This window comes from Myotis nattereri (genome assembly GCF_964212035.1).
Source record: "Myotis nattereri genome assembly, chromosome: 16".
Lineage (NCBI taxonomy): Eukaryota > Metazoa > Chordata > Mammalia > Chiroptera > Vespertilionidae > Myotis > Myotis nattereri.
In genome coordinates, this window is record NC_138091.1 from 18,954,448 (window position 1) to 18,979,648 (window position 25,201).

Consider the following 25,201-nt stretch of genomic DNA (forward strand, 5'->3'; position numbering starts at 1 on the left):
GCATCTCGGATATTTACATTACGATTCATAACAGTAGCAAAATTACAGTTATGAAGTAGCAACGAAAATAATTTTATGGTTTGGGGTCACCACAACACGAAGCACTGTACTAAAGGGTCGCGGCATTAGGAAGGTTGAGAATCACTGCCCTGCAAGGTTTTTCTAACCCAAGGGGGAGAGGGAAAATTAAACTTGCATACTGACAAAAAAAACGACAATGGTGATGTATGATTGTCACTCATATAGTTACTGTCATGTACTTTTGCCAATTCCATCATGTTTCCAACAGTTCCAAGAAAATCCCCTTCTGTAAACTGGGAGGCGATCCCAGGGCCTGACCTCCAAGGCGGGGCCTGATTAGCAAACCGCAGAGACCATTCACCGCTGGCTCCCGCCATCAGGCCGCTGCGCCCCTAATCGCCTAAGCAGACGGCGTCTCCCGGGACCCCGCACCCCATCCCCCGCAGCGAGCACCTCCCCGCAAGCCTGCTGGCCGCACTCTGACCACTGACCGAGCCGCCCGCCCCGTCCAGGCGGGAGCAGGACCACCTTCTTAGGTGTCGGTGCTAAATCAGCGCTGAGGCAGGACGCGCGCTGGTTCCCGCGACTCGTCTTCCCACGATGGGAAACCCGGGCACAGCGTCCTGAACCCCGACCTCAGAGCCAGGGCTGGGTACCCCCCGCTGGGGGCCTAGTGGGAGCCAGCCTACCCGCGCTCGTAAGTAGATGCCCCTCACACGCTGCGGGACAGGCGTCGTGTCTAATATTCCTGAAGCTTTGCGGTGCTCCAGGACTTTCCGAACAGCCTGCGAGAAGTAGGGGGCGGGCTTTGAGAGGCAAGACCTCCTCTGATTGGTTGACTTCGGAGGGACGCTGCCTTCGATTGGCTGGTGTGAGGGTGGTGAAGTGCGCGGGAGATTTGAATACCTACTTTGTGTGTGGACCAGGACCTAGGTAAGCATTCCCAATCCGCATTCTCCCCACTGTGTTTTTACACATTAGTACTTGACCAGTACGACAGCCAGAAGGCGCATATTCCGAGCACCGTGCTGTTCGCTTGGGAGCTCCAGCCTCAGCTCTGGGTTGGACACAGCCACCCCGAAGCTCCAGGCTTGGGCCCTGGGTCCCGGCATCTCCTCCCACATCCAGCCCCTTTACCCCTCCTGGTTGTGAGAAGCCTAGAAATCTCTCACGTCTCTTCCCGGCCGCGCCGGCTCTATGGCCTAGTGCACCTGGGCCTGCCTGCGAACACCTTACGGTATCGTCCAGCCCAACCCCGCTGTACACGTGGGGAGTCCGAAACCCAGCGGGAGCAGCGCGGCCCGAGATAACCCAGCCCGCGGCCGGCCTATAGCTGGTGGGTCTGCCCTGCTTGGTGTCCCACGTCTTTGTGAGAAGTTGAGATGGCCGAGCATCCGGCTCTACGGCTCCCAGGACTCAATCCTGTATCTCTTGCGCTGGGGACTGTAGAATTCGCGCCTGCGCAGAGCCTTCGGGAGAAGGCGCTTCGCGCCGGACCCCGCCCCCTTTGCCCTGGGCACGCGCGCCACCCGTTGCCATGGAGACTTCGTTGTTTACCTTCGTCTTCTGCGAGAGCCGGGAACTGCAGTTGGGATTAGGAGGCTCTTATTCCGAGCAGGTGTAGTTGTTCTTCGTGGCGCTGCGGTAAGTACATTCCGGCCCCACCCCGTCCACCCTTAACTGCAGCCCTCAGCCCTACTCAAAGTCTTACGCCTGCTGGGTTCAGCCCTAATTTAGGTCTAATTTCGATTTCTCCCGAGGCTTCTCAGATTTATTCAGGAGTCTTGTGTTAAGTTTGAGCGTCACGCTCAGGCAAATTTGGGAGGGTCTGGACTGGGAAGAAAGGAGGAGACTCCAGGCTGTCTGTCGAGGCTGAGTTTCCTGGGGTGCTCAGCCTGGTCAAGATCTGACCAGGTTCCATCCTTGCATGTTTGAAGGGCTTCGGAGATCCAGACACCCCTAAGGGCAGGCGCTCAGTTTTTTGGGTAGGGATGCGGGTGGGGCAGGTGGGGTGGGTGGGGATTTTAGTCTTTCTGTTGCTGTGGACTCATGGGTTCCCCTTACTGTTCTGTCCTTTTCTTTGTCCTGGGAAGTTTTTAGATACCCAGTTGCTCAATACCCAGCTGCTAGTTTACAAATAAATTGTATGTGTTCATTTTTAAACAAAACATGTCTGGGTTCATCTGTGTATCAGTATCTAGTAAAATTGAACACTCCCCATTCTAATAAGTCATAAAAATACACGAATGCGTTCACCAAAAGACAGGTAGGAGAATCTTTTTAGCATTCTCATGATAGGCCCCAAACAAACAACAACACAAATACCCATAAACAGTAGAAAAGACAGATACATTTTGGTATATTCATACAATGGCATACTACACTGCAATGAGAATGAACCAACTACAACGATATGAACAACACGGATGCATCTTACCAACATAATGTTGAGTAAAAGAAGTCAGATACAAAAGAGCACATACTGTATGATTCCACTTATATGAAGTTCAAAAACAACAGAACTAATTTATAGTGTTAAAAGTTAGGTTAGTGGTACCCTGTGGGGGTGGGGGTGGAGAATAGTGACTAGAAAGAGGCATGAGGTGCTGGTAATGCTTATTTCTTGACCTGGATGCTGGCTACACAGATGTGTTCATTCTGTGTACAGATTATGATTTATGCCCTTTTTGGTATGTATATCACATAAAAAAATGGACATTTGAAAAAGGACAAATTGCTTTTTTCTTCCCGGGATTTTATTTAATCTAGAAGAAGTCTGCCTTTGGTCAAATGGCCAAACTACTCCAAGCTCCACCGAAGTTCCTGCCCTCCGAGTGGCACCTTGCTAACAAGAGCCAGTACCACAAAGCAGAGGCTGAAAGGTCCCGGTCTGAACGCCTGGTGGCAGAAAGCCAGAGGCTTGTGGATGAAATCGACAAGTCCACGAGAAAATCTCAAAGCGATGTGAACAAGAAGCTAGGTAAGACAATGCACTTGGTGCACTTGTGAACATGTTTTGATGAAACTGCTCAGGTTTAGCTAGACTGTCATTTGCATTTCACGTTCAGAGTCTTAGGGAGAAACATGTGTATTCTCTAGGTTCTATGTCTAAGTTCACTACCCCAAGACAGCATAATAATCCAGTCTGATTTTCAGCTATCTGTCATTTATGATTTATTTATTCCATACACAGTAGTTGAGCATCTTAGAGCATCTCTGGACCAAGTTCTGGGAATATCACATGGCAATCAGAGTCTACTTTTTTTTTTAAAATATATTTTATTGATTTTTCACAGAGAGGAAGGGAGAGAGATAGAGAGTTAGAAACATCGATGAGAGAGAAACATCGATCAGCTGCCTCCTGCACATCTCCCACTGGGGATATGCCCGCAACCAAGGTACATGCCCTTGACCGGAATTGAACCCAGGACCCTTCAGTCTGCAGGCCGACGCTCTATCCACTGAGCCAAACCGGTTTCGGCCAGAGTCTCTACTTTTTAAGGGCTCCTGGCTTAAGGAGGAGAAAGATACAAATATTATAACCTGAATATAACCAGATAGGTCCTGGGGTAAGGGGTAAAGCAGTAAGAGGATTGAGAAAGATTTCCTAGAGAAACATTTGAACTGATTCTTTTTTTTTTTTTAAATATTTTATTGATTTTTTACAGAGAGGAAGGGAGAGGGATAGAGAGTTAGAAACATCAATCAGCTGCCTCCTGCACGCCCCACGCCTCGCAACCAAGGTACATGCACTTGACCAGAACCGAACCTGGGACCCTTCAGTCCGCAGGCCGACGCTCTATCCACTGAGCCTAACCGGTTAGGGCTGAACTGATTCTTAAATGAAGGGTAATTTTCTCTTGGGAATTCCATTCTTAAACACTATAAAGGGCACTGCCCTTAACTAAAACAAGAATAAACCTAAAATTTCCCAAATGATAAAAAATAAACCCGAGGTCACAAACTCAAGTGTCTATAAGGATTGTGCCGGTAGAATAAGAGTTGAATACGACCCCTCTAAGAATAGGGCGTGGAGGGGATGGTGGTTATCTGGAGGACATGTGCTCCATCTAAGGAATCAGCTACTAAATTTCAAACAGTCTTTTTCTAAGAAAGATTATGAGCTTGGTATTGTCAAATTTTTGTCTGATTTTTTTAAAAAGAAAATCTGGAAAGCTGAAAATTTACCCACTTTAAAAATGTTGGCGATGAATTTAATGCATTTATAACATTGGGCAGGATGAACCAAAACGCCTATGAAGGAAACATGGTTAGGGGTAGTTAGTTTTTCAACCTCCAATAAACCAAAGCTGCTTCAGATCAATACTGTTAGATGTTAGAATTTGTAGTTAGAACATATGAAGAACTTTTAAAGATAAAGAAGAAAATGGCAAACAACTCAATAGAAAAATGGGGAAAACCTTAACAGACACTTTACAAGTGAGGAAATCTAAACAGCCAATGAACATATGAAGAGGTGCTCTAACTTCATTATTCATCAGGGATATACAAATTAAAAATCACAGCTGAGATGCCATTGCATACCCACCAGAAGGGCTAAAATGAAAAAGGAGGACCAGGAGGGGAAGTGGGAGGAGAAGCTGTTAAATAAGAGAGGGGGAAAAAAAGAAAAAGAAAAATACTGCCCTAACCAGTTTGGCTCAGTGGATAGAGTGTCGGCCTGAAGACTGAAGGGTCCCGGGTTCAATTCCAGTCAAGGGCACATACCTGGGTTGCGGGCTTGGTCCCCACTGGGGGGGAGAGGGTGCAGGAGGCAGCTGGTTCTCTCTCATCATTGATGTTTCTGTCTCTCTTTCCTTCTCCCTTCCTCTCTGAAATCAATAAAAATATATTTAAAAAAAAAAAGAAAAAAAATACCAAGTATTGGAGAGGATGTGGAGCAACTGGAACTCTAGTACCCTACTGGAGGAAGCATAAATTGGAAAATTTATACTGTGAACACTGGAAGTATAACTGCTTTGGAAAGCTTTGATAGTATCTACTAAAGCTGAACATATTGCATACACTTTGACCTAGATATTGCACTTTTAGGTGTATGCCGAATACAGATTCTAACATATGTTTACGAAAGATACATGCTGCAATGTTCAAAGCAGTGCTCCTTGTAATAGTCCCAAAGTAGAAACTATCTGTGTGCTCATCAACACTAGGGGTCACACAAATGGCAAAGAGGCTGTGAGCTGAGCACAAATGAATCGGAACTGATGGCTTGAAGATTATTGGTGACCTTTGAGACGGCAGGTCCAATAGGGTGGTGGGAGATGCACGGTGAGGGTAGAGGTCGGTTATAAAGTGTGAGTGGGCAGACTTCGCTTTCCATGGTGGATGGAACACGTGCATTAGTCTTCCTTTCCTTTTAAAATTCCGACAAAGGAGTAGTAAAGGATTAATGAAAAGTATGTCTCAGAGATGAGATGGGGGCAAGGGTAGCAACACTAGACAAATGATGAAGATTTTGGAAGCTAGAAAGCAAAAGGCCAAGTGGTAACACACTTAGGGACTGCAGAAAGCCTGGGTAGGTAGAGGACAGTGAGAAGCCAACTGATTCATGCTACAGATTTATGCTGCAGAAACCTTGAAATGCTCAAAATTGGAAGCATCCAATGACCTCAGAAGCTGGAGATTCAAAATAGAGCTGGAAACAAGATTGGTTGCAAGTCTTTGTGGAGAGCCCCTCCCCACTCTGACTCTCCTCCCCTGAGCAGAAGGCTAATAGGAGTTCCAGAAAGAGCACAGAGAAGATGGAGGAGAAGAAATCGCCCATGAGAGAATGCAAGAACATTTCCTACAGCCGAAAGGTCTAGGTTTTCAGAGTAAAAGGGCATGACTAGTATGTGGCATAATAATGGAATAGGATTGACACTAGGAAAATAGAGAAGACATTTCTAAAAGCTTTTCAGGTCACATACAAAGGATCTGGAATCAGAATGGCATCAGGCTTCTCATCAGAAACTTTGGAAACTAGGAAATGAAGCAATGCTATCAAAATTCTAAATGAAAATTATTTACAACCTATATATCTGCCTAAAGCCAAATATAATCAAATGATGGACGAGGTAGAATAAAGGCATTTCAGAATTCCAAGGTTTCAAAAATTTTACCTCACATGCATCCATTTCTTAGGAAGTAATTGAAAGATGTGTTTCAACACATTGGAGAAGGAAACCAAGAAAAAGAAAGACCCTGGTTGGCATGGCTAGGTGCACACCCAAGGGGTTTTGGGTTCAATTTTGGTTAAGGGCATGTACCTGGGGTGCAGGTTCAAATCCTGACCCCCAGTTGGGGTGTGCACAGGAGGCAACCAAATGATGTGTTTCTCTCACAATGATGTCTCTCTCTCTCTCCCCTCCCCCCTCCCTTCCACTTGCTCTAAAAAAAATCAATGGAAAAAATATCCTTACTCCTTTGGTGAGGATTTAAAAAAAGAAAGAGAAAAGAATAAATGAAATCCAAGAGAGAGGACTCCAACATACGAGATAGTGAAGGGAATTCCTAGAATGATGGTGAAGCAAATGTGGCTATCATAGGGTGATAGCCACAGCATCCAACTAGAGGTTGGAGCCAGAGGAGAAAGCATTCCTAGAGAAAGGTCTCCAGCAAAGAAACAAAATCAATAGGTTACTTGATGGGTTTGAATATACTGAGAGGATATTTATACAGTAGTCCCTCCTTACCCACGGGGGATATGTTCCTAGACCCCCTATTCGATACCTAAAACTGTGGATAGTACCCAACCTTATATATCCTCCTAGAGGCCCAATGCACGAAATTCGTACACTGGTAGGGTCCCTAGCTACTGGCTGGGTACTCCCTCCCTTCCCTGAGCTGGCCCTGGCCCCTGGTCAAACTCCTGGTGGAGGGGAAAATTTGCATACTACACTTATATTATATAGGATGTTTCCCCCCCATACATACATACATACATGCAATATATATCTTTTCATTGAAGGAAGCACTTTACGGTGTCTCTTTGGCATATCCTAATAGCCAGAATCACTACTCTTGTGTGTTGGGGCCATTATTGAGTAAAACAAGGGAAACTTGAACACAAGCGCTGTGGTACTGCAACAGTCCATCTGATAACCAGGATGGCTACTGAGTGGCTAACAGTAGTGCAATGTACACAGTGTGGATACACTGGACAAAGGGGTGGTTCTCGTCCCAGGTGAGACAGAGCGAGAAGGTGTGAGATTCAGAATGGTGCGCAATTTAAACCTTATGAATGATTTTTTTCTGGAATTTTTCATTTATTTTCAGGCCTCAGTTGACCACAGGTAAGTAAAACCATAGAAGCAAAACTGCAGATAAGGGGCACTGCTGTAGTTTTGTTAGAAAGTTTGAAGAAAAATTAGTATTAAATATGTAGAAAATAAAGCAAAAATATATTAACCTCTCCAAAAAGCAAAAAGTTGTAGAAGGAAAGAAATTTATCATAGTATACTATGTGGTTCAGGTGTACATAGCATTTAGATATTTACAATAATACCAACAAGCATTACTTTATTAACAAGATGGTGATACAACTGTATTGGGAAGATGGAAGGAGCAGAAGTATGTTGTGAAAGTTGTGTAAGAGCAAATACATTCTTACCTTCATCATAGCAAATCGGTAGATGATATTCAAACTGATAATGAATACACAGCAGTGTAAGCAAGTGGCAGAAGAAATACTAGAAGTGTTTAGTGGTTGCTTCTAGAAAGTGGGAGTGGATAGGGATCAGTCAGAGATTTGTAATACTACTTGACTTTTTCAGCAAAATACATTTATATGTTTGATAAAATTAAAAGTTATTTAAAGACAGTGGACATGGGGGAATTAGAGTCAATGAGTGTAGAATGATCTTTGGATTAATTTGATGGTGAATGTAAGAAGAATTTTCCTTCCCCCCCTCCCTAAGAAGTTCTAAGAAGAAAAGAACATCTCATTAAGACTTTTGCTATAGTCTTAAAGTTTCTAATCCAAAAGTTGGCTGCATTGGGAGTAGATTAACCCTCCTGTAACTTCTCTGTGTGCTTCAGAACAGAGACTTGAGGAAGTCAAATTCTGGAAGAAGGAGTTAGATGACAAACTTGAGCAGCTTGTGTACGCGACCGAAGATCTACTCGCATATCAGACCAGATTGCGGAAAGCCCTGGAGAGCCTGAAAGAGCCCTTGCATATCACACAGAGGTGCCTGGAGTACAGGTAGGGAAGGTCCCTCCGGCGAATCATCTGTTACGAGAAACAAAATGCTGGGTAGTGAGAGCTGACCGTGCTGGGTGGTGGGTTAGAACGAGGCTAATGAGCATGTGTTCTTTTAGAGCCTGAAATTATCTCGGCATGTCCGTGGTGCCAGGCAGTGGACGCAGCACTAGACTGGGTTCTTGTCTAAACTCTGCCCTTGACTAACTTAAATATAAGTTAGGACTGGGTTTGGCTGTGGGTAATCAGAAAACCGCAAAATAACACTGAACTGAAATAAGATAGGTTCTTTTTCTCTCCCATTTAAGAATCTGGAACTAGGTCAGGGTTGGCATGGTGTGCCACAGTGTCAGGGCTCTGGGCTCTCTCTCTCTTTTTTAAAATGTTTTTTATTGATTTTAGAGAGAGAGGAAGGAAGAGATAGAGAGAAACATTTGATGAGAGAGGATGAGAGAGAACATCGATTGGCTGCCTCCTGCATACCCCCCTGGGGATTAGGCCTGCAACCCGGCCATGTGTCCTGACTGGAATCAAACCAGCGTCCTCTTGGTGCATGGGTCGATGCTCAACCACTAAGCCACACCGGCTGGGCCAGGCTTTCTCTATTTTGTTGCTCCACTGTACATGGCTTTCACTCCCAAGGTTACCTGGTGATTCAAGATGACAGCTGGAGCTCCAGCCATTGTGCCTACATTCCAGCAGGTAGGAATAATTAGGGTTTGGCATTCACCATTTCTACTTGCATCTTGTTGACCAGGACTTAGTCACATGGTCACACCACGAGTAACTAGGAAATGGTGTCTTTATTTTGGGTATGCAGAGCAGGTACTCCAGTTACCAGAGGACAAGAAGTCTACTCCTATACGCAGAGTCACACAGAAGTCCTGTGTCCAGAGAGCACTGTGCAAGCATAGATTTCTATCCTAATTTCCTTTCTCTAAGTCCTGTGAGTAGATGAGTATATCTACTCTGGGCTAATGGTCATTTCAGACCTGTCCCTGTCACAGTGCTAGCTGGCATGCCACACAGGTCCCCTTGCCACTGGCTTAGTCCCCTCCAATCCAGCGCATCCTCCGCCCAGGCTTTTCTTCTTTAATATGTTTTTGTTGACTGCAGAGAGGAAGGGAGAAGGGAGTGAGAGATAGAAACATCAGTGATGAGAGAGAATCATGGATTGGCGGATTGGCTGCCTCCTGCTCACCCCATGCTGGGCGTTGAGCCCGCAACCCAGGCATAGGCCCTCACAAGGAATCGAACCGTGATCTCCTGGTTCATAGGTTGATGCTCAACCACTAAGCCGTGCCGGCCGGGCCCCCCTGGCTTTTGAGTGAACTTTTCTGAATGCAGATTTTTACAGGTCACCCTCATGCTTTAACATTTTTTAAATAATTGCAACCCCATACCCTAGTACCTTCAAGATCAAGTTCAAACTTCTTAGCTGAGCACACAGGGTTCATCATGATGGGGCCCACAGTGACCTCCAGGCCTGCACCTCATCCCCAACAGCGGGATATGCTTAGGTGTGCTGAGCGACTCCCAGTTTCCTGACACACCATGGCTCTGTCCACTCCGTTCCCTCTTCCTGGGAAGCCCTCCCTCAGTGAGCGTAGCCAGGACCCTCTGCACCAACCAGGCAGCAGTCTCCCCAGCCAGACTTAGAGAGTTTGTGAAGCAAAGGGAAAGTCACCATGAAAGAAGCCAACATCCTGTTAGCTCAAGTCTACCCCTGAGCGTGAATAGAATGTAGATGTTGCTAAGTTGATTGAGTAGGTGCCTCCCATGCACTACCATGCAAGGTAGAAAAGAACAAAAAATCAGGTATTAGGCAGTGATTGGTCAATTTTGGGAGTGACTAAAGGCACAGTGATTAAAAGCATGCGTCATGCCCAGCTGGTATGGCTCAGTGGTTGAGGTGTCGACCTATGAACCAGGAGGTCACGGTTCAATGCCCTCTCAGGGCACACGCCTGGGTTGTGGGCTTGATTCCCAGTGGGAGGTGTGCAAGAGACAGCTGATCAATGATTCTCTCATCAGTGATGTTTCTATTTCTCTCTCCCTCTCCCTTTCTCTCTGAAATCAATAAAAATGTATTAAAAAAAAAAGAAACAAAATCTCTGACATTAAAACAAAAAGCATGCGTCATGCCCAGTTCTGTGACCTGGGCTCAACCTCCCTGAAGCTCAGTTTCCTCGCCGGTGCTTGAAGGGCTCATTGAGAACATTCCCACGAAGAGCTCAGCACAAAGCCTGTCACACAGCAGTGCTCAGTGGTGGGGGGAATACGAATGTTGCTATTATTATTATAAAGCACCTTTCTGGATTCCAATCCTGGTCAAAAGATGGAACTAGGGTCAAGGAAGGGAACCTATGTCTTTGAAATTCTAAGCTAAAAGAAATGTTTCCACTAAATAGTAAGATGGACAAGGCTTCGGAACTGATGTCCAAGTCGAGGGGAAATGTCCATCTGGCATTTTCGGACCAGGGACCAGCCATCGGTCAATTTTTCCTCATTGTGTTTAGGATTTGTTTCAAGGCGCAAAGACCCAACTAGTGTACATCCCCGACCAGGCCATCCGTCCAGAGTGGGTGCTCCTCAAACCAGTTGTCCAGATGGTTTTATTTATTTTTTATTTTTTAATATATTTTATTGATTTTATAGAGAGAGGAAGGGAGAGGGATAGAGAGTTAGAAACATCGATGAGAGAGAAACATCGATCAGCTGCCTCCTGCACACCCCCTACTGGGGATGTGCCCGCTACCAAGGTACATGCCCTTAACTGGAATCGAACCTGGGACCCTTCAGTCCGCAGGCTGATGCTCTGTCCACTGAGCCAAACTGGTCAGGGCTGTCCAGATGGTTTTAAATGTCCAGATGTTAGCAGATATGGCGTTGCCTCCCTCCGCACGTTGGGTGACCTGCCCCTTTCTCTGGGCAGGGAGCAGCGAGTGGGCATCGACCTGGTGCACGATGAAGTCGAGGAGGAGCTACTGAAGGAGTACGAGATGATCCAGGGGGTGATAGCCCTGCTGACCCGCACCCTGGAGGAGACCACCGAGCAGATCAGGTATGGCTGTTCGGGCCACTCCCACATCTCACTGGGCGTACCTGGAGAGGCAGCACCCACCGAGGCTGGGCTCCGTGGCACAGAAAGAATGGGGTTCCGTGCTCCTACGTGCACTTTCCATGGCCTGAGGAGGCTTGGGAACACTCAGAACGAGGCCTGGACAACCTCGCGTACCTGCCAGTCTCCCTCTGGTGGTGGGTGGGGTTGGGGCCGGATGTCAGCCCTGCCTATGAACTGGAGGACACTCGAGCTGTTTTTTCCTAGCACGGACCTCTCACATAGAGTATGCCACAGTGGTGACATGAGAAAAGGCCACAGCTGGAGGATATTGAAGTCCAGGCTTGGTTACGTTAATTTGTCACCAGGCATCTCGTTGGGTATGTGTGTGGGGGCGGGGAGGGGGGGTTGAGTGATGGAAGGGGGAGGAAGTGCCGCCATCTGTACTAGACTGAGCTGTAGCTTCATTTTCCAGGGCCTCCCGAGAAACTGTAGGTGCCATCTGGGCCTTCCAGAGGGAGAAACCTTTCCCTTCTCCCTTCAGGCTGAACCGTTCTGCAAAGTACTATCTCGAAAAGGATTTGAAAGACAAGTTTGTGGCCCTGACCATTGATGATATCTGCTTCTCACTCAACAACAACTCGCCAAACATCAAATATTCTGAGAACGTCGTGCGGGTTGAACCAAAGTGAGTGGGCCCCCGCCTGCTGGCCTGGCCACGCTGGGCTCCTCCCTGCTACCCAGTGCCCCCGTGCTGCGCAGGCGGGCAGGCAGGCCGAGCGCATCATCCCAGCAGCGGGCTAATCACAGTGAACAACCCCCATGAAACCACCAACCAGGCCAAGAGATGAAACATTACCGCCACCCGGAAACCCCCATCCTGTCCCTTCTTGGCCAATACCCCCCTCTCTTCCCCAAAGATGACCACATCCTGACTTCCAATAGGTTTGTCTGCTTTTACAATTATTAAGTAGCATCATATCCTATCTATTTTTGTCACTTTTCTTCCAATCAACATTATTTTGAGATTCATCAGTGTTGTTATATAAAGCAGTTCCTTATCAAGCTAGCAATTTACTGATATCAGTATGGACTCAGGGTATCCTATTTTATTCAGTGTGTTATAATCTGTTACTATCATTGTTTATTTCAATGCTCAGACTGTCCCTACCTGTGTGATCTTGACCAAGTTACTGCCTCTTTCCGAGCCCCAGTTTTCCTCCTCTGTAAAATGGGGTTATGAAAGCTCACTAGGCCCTCATGAGGATTAAATGAGTGAATGTCTGTGAAATGCCAGCGCGTGGCTTGGCATAGAATAGGTAGGTTTCCCCAAAGTGACAGCTCTTGCCACTGACAGACCACTGTTCGCTCTGCCTGGGGATGAAGAAACATTCTAGGTCAAGCATGTCAAACTCGCGGACTGTGGGCCGCATGCAGCCCACAACAAATATTTTTGTGGTCCAGCCAATATAACATAATGTCAAAAACTTTGTCATAAAAGTTTCGTAACTTAATTTTTGCAATATCCTGTTATACATAATTATGAACTATAACATTCACTAATGACTGATTACTATCATCGTGTTGCATTCATTTCCCTGACGCGCCTCACACGCAGGCGCACCATTTTGCTCCACTAATACTAGCAGCAAATATTTTAGCAGCTGACTGCCACGTCATTAGTCTTGGACTGACTTGTTTGGTGTGCGCAACAGGAAATATTTCGCTTTCGGAGAACAAGAAAAATAGGTTTATTAATTTGTGCAGTTATTCAGTTGTCTGGTAAGTTTATGTTCAAGAAAAAATATTAATTTTTATTAAAATATTCTATTATTTTATGTTAACGATGACTTATTTATTGCAGCCCTTTGCATTCAGCATTTCTCTATTGAAATAAACCTACGTTTCTATGAAAATGGGAGCTTTTGTTTTTGTGTGGCCCACATACACTTAAACCTTGTTTATTTGGCCCGTGTGCGCCTTTGAGTTTGACATGCTTGTTCTAGGTGCTTCTGGTGGTCAAGGTCGGGTTAGCTTCCAGGGGGTTTCCAGGAGCTCGTCCCCTCCCCTCCCTGCCTCCCTTCCCAGCCCAGATCCTCCGTGAACAAATGCCTGGGTCTGTTTCAGCTCCGTGAGCCTGGAAGACTGGCTGGACTTCTCCAACACCAACGTGGAGAAGGCTGACAAGCAGCGGAACAACTCCCTGATGCTGAAGTCCCTGGTGGACAGAGTCCTGTCCCAGACGGCCAGCGACCTGCGCAAGCAATGCGACGTGGTGGACACGGCACTGAGGAACGGGCTGAAGGACACCAAGGACGCCAGGGACAAGCTGGCTGGTCATTTGGCCAAGGTGAGCTCCCTGCAGGGAACACGGACGAGCCCCTGCGAAGGTTTCCCCGTGGAAGCCCTGACTGGCCTCTGGGCCAGGCTGCTGCCTTCTGCGCTTGTGCTCTTGGGTTAACTAAGGAGTCAGGGCGGTTCACATCTCTCCATTTTAGCAGCAGGGTTTGGGGTTTGGGGCCTGGAGTGGGACTTGGACCCACTCTGGGCTCCTTTGCCACTCATTACCGCAAAGAACAGGCTGTCTCCTCCCTCTGGGCCCCAGTTTCTCCTTATGTGAAATATGGGGATGGACTACATGGTCTCAGACATCATTAATGACCCTGAAGTTCTATGAGTTGAACGCACCCAATTTCTCCAAACCCAGCTGCAACTTCGGGATTCTGGCTGGCTGTCCATCTCAGCTTTCCAGTGGTGTGCTGGTAACTGGCTCAGAAAAATAAGGTCCTCAGTTTGTAACCCATGGACACAGACAGCAGGGGTGGTGAGGGCATGTGCTGGGGGTGGGGGTGCGGTGGGAGGAATGGCCAGGGAGAGGTCAATGGGGGATAAAGGAGACATATGAAATACTTTAAAGAATAAAGAATTTAAATTGAAAAATGAATACTATGTTGGGATAAAAGATGATGGAATTAAATAAATTTAATAAAGTCCCCAGTTTGCTGAATTTGTAGGTGTCCATGGTGTAAACACTTTCATCACAGGTGATTTGAAGCTACCCAGTTAACAATGGTCTGGCAAAGTTCCCGAATACTTAACCAGCAGAGCCCACCTGAGCCCGCTCCAGTATACCTCCCTAACCGCAAGGACCCCTGCGTCCTGAGCATATGTGACCATCCCACGGGATAAACTCAGGGCCACTGAGAAGCTGAGGCTAGTGGAACATGTGCTAGGTTTGGATATGTGGGCCCAGATCCAGTCCAGTGACAGGCCAGCCGAGCGACGCCTGCCGAGCCCGCAAGCCCTCAAGCTCCTTGAACCTCGAGCCTCACCTGTAACCTGGCCCCACTCTGGCAGTTTACTGACGGTGAAATGCAGAGAGCGGAAGGGACCCCAGGTGGCAAGGTGCATAGCGGGCAGCCTGGAACTAGAGCCCCGACCTGCTCAGCTCCAAAGCCTTGTCCTCCTGCGGCATTCAGACCTCGCCCTCCTGGTTGTCAGGATGTATTTATGCGATGAGCAGGACAAGCCAGAGCGCAATCAAAGGTTATGCTGTGATCGTATTTCCTATCAAAATCTGTTGCAAATGTTCATCTGTGAATGCTGTTCTGTAATGAGATTCTATATATTTCATCTTGGGAAATGTCTTTTCATTTAAATAGTGCTGCCAAGTACTGATAACGATCTGCGAGCACATGATTTTAATTGGATACACTCATTGCTTGGAAGGCATTTGTAGAAATCTGTTTAGCTGCTTCTCCTGATGCTGGCCTGTTAGCATGTCATTACATTTCGGATTAATCACTTGCTGTTGAAGGGTAGGCAGAAGCTCCTCAATTGCACAATTAAGTGGATTTCGAAATATGGAAATTTCCTTTGCACTTGTTTTGAGGTCCCCCTTACCCCCCGCACCCCCCCCCCCCAAGAAAAAACAACCACCACTGCTGGCACTTGGAAAATATGTCTGCTGCACATCTGTGTGGGAATGGAGGCCTTGCTTCTTGTTTTGATTTTGACAGCACAGCTTGGCAAGACTTGTGATTCAAACCACGTTAGCTGTTGAAATGACTTTACCGCAGTGTAAGCTTTGCATGTGAGTGCGCGCTTGCTTTCTGATTGCAGGTGGGATTCATTAAGATATATTATTACATCCTAGCTGGTTTGGCTCAGTGGATAGAGTGTCAGCCCACGGATTGAAGGGTCCTGGGTCCGATTCTGGTCAAGGGCATGTACCTCGGTTGCAGGCTCAATGAGGGAAGCAACCAAGCGGTGTGTCTCTCTCACATCAGTGTCTCTCTCACATCGGTGTTTCTCTCTCTCTGTTTCTCCCCCTCCCTTCCACTGTGTCTAAAGATTAATGGAAAAATATCCTTGGGTGAGGATTAACAACAACAACCAAAAAGATATATTATTACTAAGTCTGCAGCAAAAATTAATTTGCAAAGCTATTCAGTGTTTTATTATTTTTTAAAAAAATATATTTTATTGATTTTTTTTTACAGAGAGGAAGGGAGAGGAATAGAGAGTTAGAAACAACGATGAGAGAGAAACATCGATCAGCTGCCTCCTGCACACCTCCTACTGGGGATGTGCCCACAACCAAGGTACATGCCCTTGACTGGAATCGAACCCGGGACCCTTCAGTTCGCAAGCTGACGCTCTATCCCAGCGGTTCTCAACCTGTGGGCCGAGACCCCTTTGGGGGTCAAACAACCCTTTCACAGGGGTTGCCTAAGACCAGCGGAAAACACATATATAATTATATATTGTTTTTGTGGTTAATCACTATGCTTTAATTATGTTCAATTTGTAACAATGAAATTGGGGGTCACCACAACATGAGGAACTGTATTAAAGGGTCGCGGCATTAGGAAGGTTGAGAACCACTGAGCCAAACCAGTTAGGGCTATTATTACTATTTTTTAATCCTCACCCAAGGACATTTTTTTTTTCATTGATTCCAGAGAGGAAGGGAGAGGGAGAGAGAGAGAGAGAGAAACATCTATGTGAGAGAGAAACATTGACCGGTTGCCTCACGCATGAGCCCAGACCGGGGATCAAATCTGAAACCTGGGTATGTGCCCATGACTGGGAATTGAACCCGAGGCCCTTTGGTGTGTGGGACGACACTCTAATGATTGATCACACCAGCCAGGGCCCTGTTCAGTGTTTTATAGTAGTAGTTTCATGGGGGGAAGGGAGTGGTTCTTGTTTAGAGAAATTTCAATCATGGCCCTGAGCTCAAAATAAATCACAAGAAAATTTCACCACTGATAAACCATTCGATTGCTGAGGAGAAGGGCAAGTCAGGATATTCAGCTTCTGTTTCTGGCAAAAATTCACAGAACTGATGATGAGAGCTCATGAAGGCCACGGCTGATGATACTGGTTCAGTGACACTTGATGGATTCAGATATTTCTGGGAAGTTCTTTTCTGGTGAATAATAATTAGAGCTGCCAAGAGCTCACATTTCCTCCACTTCTGTGAATATGTTCAACTAAGCTGTTTCTGCTCCACACACATGTGTACCATCCTCAGCTACAGCACTTCTTAGCAGATCCACCTCGGGTTGTGTTGAATTAGTGTTTTCTCAACTTTCTGGAAATGTCCCTGCCTCTAGTTACTTCGTGCGACCATTCGTGGAGGCTGGTCCTTCAGTCCCTTCAAACTCAGCACCGATTCCTGGAATAAACACCCGAGCAGCATCAGGAGCCCTGACAGCTGGCGAAGAGCTAGGAGACCACCCTGCCTCGTGCGCCCTGCTTTTCATTGGCTGGTGATGCTGTTCCCAGGGTCCTGAACTCATCAAGCAGCTGTTTTTGCAGAAAGACTAACGCACAACTGTATGTTCTCTGGACACCCTTCCTCAGTGGCAAGCAACATGTTTTAATTAATCTGTTATCAGTACATGGCTTTCTGTGCTTGGCTGCAAACGAGACGCTTGGAACCTGACTCTGATTGCAGCCTCCTTTTCATTTTTGCGAAGAGATTCTGCGGTGATGAGATACTCTGTTTGAAATGTCTAGTTTTTCTGATCATTGCTTTCCTGTGAGTTGCGGCTGTCATGATGGTGCGCGGCCTGGTAATGACGCATGCTGTGTTCTTTCAGCACAGCTGAGCGGCACTGCGTGATAAACACAGTGCTTTGCTGTCTAAGGAACAAAGCCTACACGTCACTAGGCCTTAACGTGCACCGCAGGAAGCCTGGTTTCCTTGTTTTGACATGATGGGTATGTGCTGGTGCTAAAAACTGCCTGGCGATACATGTAGCGTGCGGGAAGCTGTCGTTATAACCGTGTCATCTGGACAGCAGTGCAAAGCACTGAGAGTGTAACGTCCATTCTGTCGCATCTTCTTAACCCGGACGTTGTAGTTTAAAAGCAGCCATACAGATGAATGAGCATGGCTGTGCTCCAATAAAACTTCATTGTGGACACCAATATTTGAATTTTATGTAATTTTAAGATGACATGAAATATTATTTTTCTTTTGATTTTCCAGCTATTTAAAAATGTAGCCTCCCCCCCCCCCCCTTTAGAGAGCAACCAAAGGACTCGTATGCATGCATATTAGCATAACCAATGGACACAGACACTGGGGCGGTGGGGGCTTGCCTGGGGTGGGAATGTCTGGGGGTGGGGGAGTCAATTGGGGAAAAAGGAGACATATGTAAAATTTTAGACAACTACCCCCTTTTTTTTTTTTTTTTAAAAAAAGGAGACTAAAAAAGACAAGCCACAGATAAAGCACTGTTATCCAAAAATAGAGGAAGAACTCTTGAAACTCAACAATAAGAAAACAAAAAGCCCAATAGAAAAACAGACAAAAGATGGAAACAGGCACCTCCCCAGAGAAGATATGTAGATGAAGCATATGAAAAGAGGCTCAACAGCCTATGTCCTCAGGGATTGCAAATTAAAGCAACGGGATGCCACTACACACCCACAGAACATCCAAAACACTGACCATGCCAAGCGCCGGCGAGGATGTGGAGCAGTAGGCACGCTCATTGTTGGCGGGAGTGCCAAATGGTGCAGCCACTTGGGAAGACAGTTTGGCAGTTTCTTGCAAAACCAAACAGACGCATATGACTCAGCAAGCTCACTCCTCAGTATTTACCCAAACGGCTTGAAAACTTAGGTCTGCACAAAAATCTGCATATGAGTGTTGAGCAGCTTTATTCATAATTGCCAAAGCTTGGGAGCAAGATGTCCTTTGATAGATGAATGGGTAAACAAACTGTGCTACATCCATACAATGGAATATTATTCAGTGATAAAAAGAAATGAGCTATCGAGCCACAAAAGGACATGGAGAAACCTTACATGCGTATCGCTAAATGAAAGAAGCTAATCTGAAATTCATACTGCATGAATCAGACTGTATGATTCCAACTACATGACACCGGAAACAGTAAAAAGGCTCTGGTTGTCAGGGCTACAGATGGGGGTGGGGTGGGGAGGAGGGATGAAAAGGAGGAGCACAGGGATTTGTTAGGGCAATGAAACCTACTCGGTATGATACGGTAACGGTGGATACATGGCATACATTTGTTAAAATCCATAGAATGTGCAACACAAAGATTGAACCGTAATGTAAACTATGAACTTTAGTTAATAATAACGTACACAACATTGGTTCCTTAGTTGTAACAAATGTACCACATTAATGGAAGATGCTCATAACAGGGGAATCTGTGTTGGGGGAGAGAGGGTATATGGGAACTCTATACTTCCTGTTTCATTTTGCTGAAAGGCTAAAACTGCTCTAAAAACTAAAGTCCGTAGCCCCGGCCAGGTGACTCGTTGTGTGGAGCCTCGTCCGGCACACCAAAAGGCAGCAGATTCTGTTTCCAGTCAGAGCACATACAGAGGTTGTGGATTCGATCCCCGTAAGGGAGGCAACCGATTGATATTTCTCTCTTTCTCTCTTGCTCTCTCTCTAAAACAAAAACATATCCTTAGGTGAAGATTAAAACAAACAAAAAACTAAAGTCCATTAATTAAAAAAAAAATTCTTATTTCAGTCTGTACAAAAACAGTCTGTACCAAACCAGACTGCATTTGGCCCCTAGGCTGCAGTTTGCTGACTCCTAATCTAACCCATAGTATTAGTAGTTTTGTTTGAAGGAATCTGTGCACTTAGTATATTTTAAGTATTTGTAAAACTTAAGAAAATTTGGCCTGTTTTAAAAATATCATAACAAAATTTGTAATTAAGTAATTTAGCCTTATGATTTTAGTTGAAAATTTTAAGTTTGAAGACAGTGTTAAAGTATTTGAGAATTTAAGAGTAATCATTTTTACTAGTTTACTAGATTAACGAGGTCTTTTAAGAACTGCAGAAAGCCTTGTTTGCTAAGACGACTCAGGTAGTTTTTAAAAGTTTTATATCAAATTTATAAAAATTATATGTTATATATCAAATTTACAAATGCTGCTTTAAATAAGTGTTTGAAGGATTTTAACTAGGCTTGAAATTGGAGCAACTATTAGTCAAAGTCAATTTAAAGTGATTATTAACATTTACTAAATTTAAAAATAGTATACTCTCTGAGGGCTGAACTTAAGAAAACCTTTAAGAAATGTTAAGAAAAGGCTCAAGAAAACAAAATGCAATGTGTGGACCTCATTTGCATTCTAATTTGAATAAACCAACGGACAATCAGGGAAATCTGAGTGTGTTTGTGAGAGAGAAGAAGATACTATCATTATGTTAAAAGACAATAAAAGCATCCTTATATCTTAGAAATATATCCTCAGGTATTTAAGGATGGAATGATATAATATCTGAGATTTGCTTTGAAATAAGCTGATGGGCAGGGGTGCAGAGAGGGGGTTATAAATGCAACAAGATTGGCCATGTATCGATCATTGATTAAATTGATGAGTACCTGAGGTTCATTATATCAACTACTTTTGTGTATGTTTAGAAAATTCTATGATGTAAATTTTTTTTTAAGTTTAAAGAAAGAAACAAAAATTTAAGCTAGTTAAATATTAATCTAAAAACCCAAGTAAAGTCTAAGTCATCTTTTCTGTGTACAAAGCCACCTTCAAAGAAATCAGCAAAACTCAGTATTGAACTGCTCACACTTCAGGCTGCTAGGGAGCAGAATGGGTGCTAGTGGGTGGGTTGATAGAAATAGGCGGCCATCTACTCAGCATACACGGTACTTACTACCCAGGTGAACAGGCAGCCTCCAGCCTTTACTGAGGGCATTCTCCAGGGCATTCCCAGCATTTGGGAAGGAGATGCGGGAACAATGCCAGTCATGCCCACTCCATCTACGAGGTTCTAAGGTCGGGTGAGTTGCCTTGCTCACCAGCAATCCCTGCTGTAGGGAAGAGAGATCAGACTCATTCTGGGGCCCTGCTTGGGTAGAAATCTGAGGTCCCCTCTTCCTAGCTTACGTGATCCCAACAGACCTCCTAAGAGTGTCTGCTATAGAGTTTTGAGGAGCACAACCTGGTCTCACCCACTCCAATCCTTTCTGTAAGGTCATGGAAGAGATTGCTTCGCAGGAGAAAAACATTGAAATTCTTGAAAAAGCCATCCTGGACCAAGAAGGGCCTGCCAAGGTGGCTCATACACGCCTGGGGACCAGGACGTGCCGTCCTAATGTGGAGCTGTGTCGCGATATGGCCCAGTACAGGCTGATCAGGGAGGTTCATGAGATCACCAACAACATTGCAAGGTAGGCTGGCGGCTGGGAGGGGAGGGCCACTGGGGTTCCATGGGAACCCGGATTGTGAACAGGGCTAGGCAATGCCATCGTGGGGGAAGCCAGCCGGGCATGAGCACTTTTGCATCTATAATATGCGAGGGGTTCCTTTCTGGAGGACAGTCAAGGGGTTCCTTGTTAACTGTAGCCAATTGCTGCCATGCAGGCAATGGATACCAGTGTTTGCATTTTTCGAAAGTCCAAATCCAGATGTTTAGGTAAAACGCAGTTTTCAATGCTGGCAGCTCATGGAGCTGTCTATCGTGTGAATCTGGCCTGTGGCCACCAATCTGCAATCTCTGTCTTCGGGAGGAGACACGGAGAAGGACATGCCAATTCTGCTTCTGCGATGAGCACACAAATACTTGCCCCCGGCCTCCCTGGAAAAGCAGTGTGGGGTGATAAACGATTCCCTTCTGTTCTTCCTCTTCTCCCAGATTAAAGGAAACATTAGCCCAAGCTCAGATGGAGCTGAAAGGGCTGAACCGCCGACAGCTGGCCCTGCAGGAGCAGATCCAGATCAAAGAGAACACCATCTACATCGATGAGGTGCTGTGTGTGCACATGAGAAAGTCCATCCCGCTGCGGGACGGGGACGACCACGGGGAGTGGGCCGGGGGCCTCCGCCCGGACGCTGTCTGCTAAAAGTAGGGACCCCTCAGATGCTCATTAAACCTTATCATAGCACCCTGTGCCGCACTGTCATTTCAGGTAGGCGGCACTTCCAGTCGGCCCCGCACAGCCTCTCGGCCAGGATTCTGACCTGCTCGGGGCTGAGATTGGGGTGCCAGGGTCTATGCTGCTGGGGTGGTGATTGTTTAACAGTTAAATTCCATGTATCAGCACAGGCCCTTCTGGTATCCGAGGATGGGGGCCCGGGAAGAGGGGCTCAGCACACTGGGAAAGTCTCAGGATGGCTTGCCTCCTCCAGTAATCTGTCTTGGCCCTTTCCTGGTCCATGGGTTCTGTTGACTGCATCTGCGCTTACCCAGAGAGCTCACATTGCATCGTCTTCCCCCGCTTCCACCCCTCTGGCCTGATCTGGGGGTGCCCAGAGTTGGGCTCGCTAAGGTCAGAGCCACCCTCCCAAGGGACCGGGATCGTATCTGGGTAACAGTAATGACAGGAGTCCTTTCATCCTACTGGCGACAGGTCCAGGCAACCAAAGGTACAAAACCTACAAGAACTTAATAGGAACTCTGAGAGTGCATTCCGAGCTCCCTGCCATACGAAACAAAGTACCTAGTCACAAGTCAAGCTCAGTGAGGGAGAAAGGTCTGTCTATATCCTGAAAGTTGGGAGAAACCCAGAGAGGGTGTGGGAGAACCATGGGAGGTATGAGACTTTAAAGTGCGCGGAGAAGGGGTAAGGCCCAAGTCCTGGGAAACGCCAATGCTTCCAGGATGAGTGAAAAGAGTCCCACCTGCAGACAAGAGGGAAGGAACATGGAGGGAGGGCCTGGAGGGAGCCAGGAGAGCATGGTGTCCCGGAGGCCAAAGTAGAAGAACGTTTCAAGGCTCTGGGGTCAGGGGGTTAAATGCTGCAGAGCATCAGCTAGGAAAGGAAAAGCATCCTCTGGATTTGGCAATTAGGCAATTGCCAGGGGCACCTTGCCAAAAGCAATCTTTTAAAAAATACTCATTTACTCTTTATTTAATTTTCAACTACAGTCTACCGTCAACATCATTTTGTATCAGCACAGCGGTCAGACAATCATTTACTTTACAAAGGGGTCCCCCTGACAGCTCCCCACTCTGAACACGCCCGATCTCATCTGATTTCGGAAGCAAAGCAAGGTCGGGCTGGGTGAGTGCTTGGATGGGAGGCCACAGGCAATTGCAGTAGCGTATTGGAGGAAGAAGACGAGCCCTTGGGCTCGGGGCCAGGAGATTTCCGTTCCACCCGGCTGCTCTCTGGAAGAGAACAGATGTGGGCGCTCGAGTGCGGATGACAGCTGCTGTCTGTCATGGGCATGGGGAACAGAAAGCCCGTTTGCAGCAAGAGAAAAAGTAGAAGCTGAGGCTCCAAGAGGAAGAAGAAAGAACTCCCTACAGGTCTCCCTTCCTCGGCTCCAGGTGGTTTCTGAGGCCCCTGGGTTCTGCGGGAGCTCAGCATCCTCATGTAGTATCCCATTCCGCTCATTGACTCCCAGGGGGGTTTCTGTGGCTGCCACTCAAGAGAGTTGTAACTCATAGGCCATGTCACTTGACTGGCTAACTAAGAGAGGAGTGGGAGTGGGGGTTACCCTTGAGAGGGATCTTGATGGAGAAACAGACGTTTGCTGGGTAGCAAGGGGGACATTCCAGGGAGTGGCATGGCATACACAAAGGCAAGGGGTCTCAAAGAGCCAAATAAGTTTCCAGGGGAATTGGGTGTGGGTCCCTGTAAAGCAGTGGTTCTCAACCTTCTGGCCCTTTAAATACAGTTCCTCATGTTGTGACCCAACCATAAAATTATTTTCGTTGCTACTTCATAACTGTCATGTTGCTACTGTTATGAATCGTCATGTAAATATCTGATATGCAGGATGGTCTTAGGCAACCCCTGTGAAAGGGTCGTTCGACCACCAAAGGGGTCGCGACCCACAGGTTGAGAACCGCTTCTATAAAGGATGTTACAATTTCAAATCAAAACTAAGGAGGACTTGTTATATGGCCTTGTAAGGCATGTACTAGTGAACCACTGGCAATCCCAACAATTACGACAACCGCTAACATGTGGAGTGCTGATAATGAGTTATTTATGCAAACTGATAATATCCCCATTTTACAGGTGAGGAAATGGAGGATGGGAGGGGTCACACTCCTAGGATTCAGACCAACCTACCAGAGGTCACATGGCTAATGAGGTGCTGATGCTTAATTGGATCTCAGATCCTGAAACCAGGATCTGTTGCCTCAAAGTATTTTTTACCTGGAAATTCATCCATGGATTTTGGCCTTTTTAAAAATGTAAGAATTGGGAAGAATCACAGCTATTCTCTTGAAGCGGGCAGGCTTTGCTTGTTCTGTAGCTGACTTGCGTTCTCTGTAGGGAAATTAGTATAGACCCCAGCGCCTCCAGCAATGCTCCCTGCACAGAGAACCCGTTTGCTTCTCCAGCCAGTCAGCAAAGGTATTCTCGCATTATTACACATCAGGCCTGTGGCACTGGAGGCCGCGCGCGCGTGTGCGTGTGTGTGTGCGTGTGTGTGTGAGAGAGAGATTCCCTTGTTCATTCATATGACAAATACTTGCTGGGCTCCAATTTAGTGCCAGGCGCGGAGATTAGAGGTGAATTAGACAGAGCTCCATGTCCCCTTGGAGCTCAGTGCAGAGGCAGGCGGCACACAGAACAACAAAGTCATTTCAGATAGCGACAGGGCCCTGATAGAATAGGGTGACCTGAGACGAGTGACAGGACAGGCGGCCGCTTTAGAGCGGGTGCTGGGAGGCCTTTCTGATGAGCTGACAGCTGAGATAAAGGTGGACAAGAAGGCCGCGAGCATGTGAATATCTGGAAAAAACACCCTCACTTGCCCGTTTGCATGAACAGAGAAAAGGCCCGGTGGCCGGAGAAAGGGGAAGGTGGCCGGTGGCCGGCGGCCGGAGAAAGGGGAAGGTGGTACAAATTGAGCTCGGTGAGGCGGGGCAGGGGTCAAGTCATGTAAGACCTTGTAGACCACGGTCATGTTCAAACCAGTTTCTGTAGAAAGGCATGTAGGTGGGCAGGGGCGACATAGGGGGGTTTTCAGGAAGCCTGGGGAGAGCTGGTCCCAGGGCCCATTCATGGAAATACCCTAGTGGGTGAGAGGCGTGGCCCCAGGCTTTCCCTTTAGCCAATCAGAGGCTGTGGGGGCGGGGCCAGCCAGGAGCCCGCGACCTCTCCAGCCCACTTGCTCCTGGTATTTCTCCAAGGTTGTCTTATTCTTCAGTCAAGAGTAAGTCATGTATTGCATAGGTGATTGACAAGGTTAGGCTGTGACTTCGGCTTCCTCTGGGGACAGATTGGAGGGAAGGGGACTGGATAAAATCTCTAGGAATGGCTTTGGCTGACAGCCCGAAGGCTTTGGGTTAGCCATGCTTTTGGCCCCAGTTTTGCTAGTAACTAGTCCAGGAATGGTACAGGAGTCCCCTCCCCTTCCTGGGCCTTTATCTGTGAAGAAGGGACCCTGGGGAGGTGGTGAGAAGGGCGGTGAGGTGATTTTTAAGG

General features: G+C 46.7%; 1 protein-coding gene across 2 annotated transcripts; it reads left to right on the forward strand.

Annotated features, from left to right (window-relative positions):
• The first annotated feature begins 1,578 nt into the window (after positions 1 to 1,578).
• On the forward strand, positions 1,579 to 21,701 carry TEKT1 (tektin 1). 2 transcript variants are annotated; one of them, XM_081110690.1, is made up of 8 exons: positions 1,579 to 1,665; positions 2,791 to 3,001; positions 8,062 to 8,227; positions 11,160 to 11,288; positions 11,830 to 11,973; positions 13,413 to 13,635; positions 20,787 to 20,983; positions 21,448 to 21,701. In XM_081110690.1, exons 2-8 carry the CDS (start codon positions 2,812 to 2,814, stop codon positions 21,653 to 21,655), a joined length of 1,257 nt encoding a protein of 418 aa, XP_080966816.1. In that variant the 5' UTR covers positions 1,579 to 1,665; positions 2,791 to 2,811; the 3' UTR covers positions 21,656 to 21,701. The 2 variants fall into 2 exon arrangements, with proteins under 2 accessions (XP_080966816.1, XP_080966817.1); XM_081110691.1 differs by having other exon boundaries at positions 1,596 to 1,665; positions 2,794 to 3,001.
• The last annotated feature ends 3,500 nt before the right edge of the window (positions 21,702 to 25,201 follow it).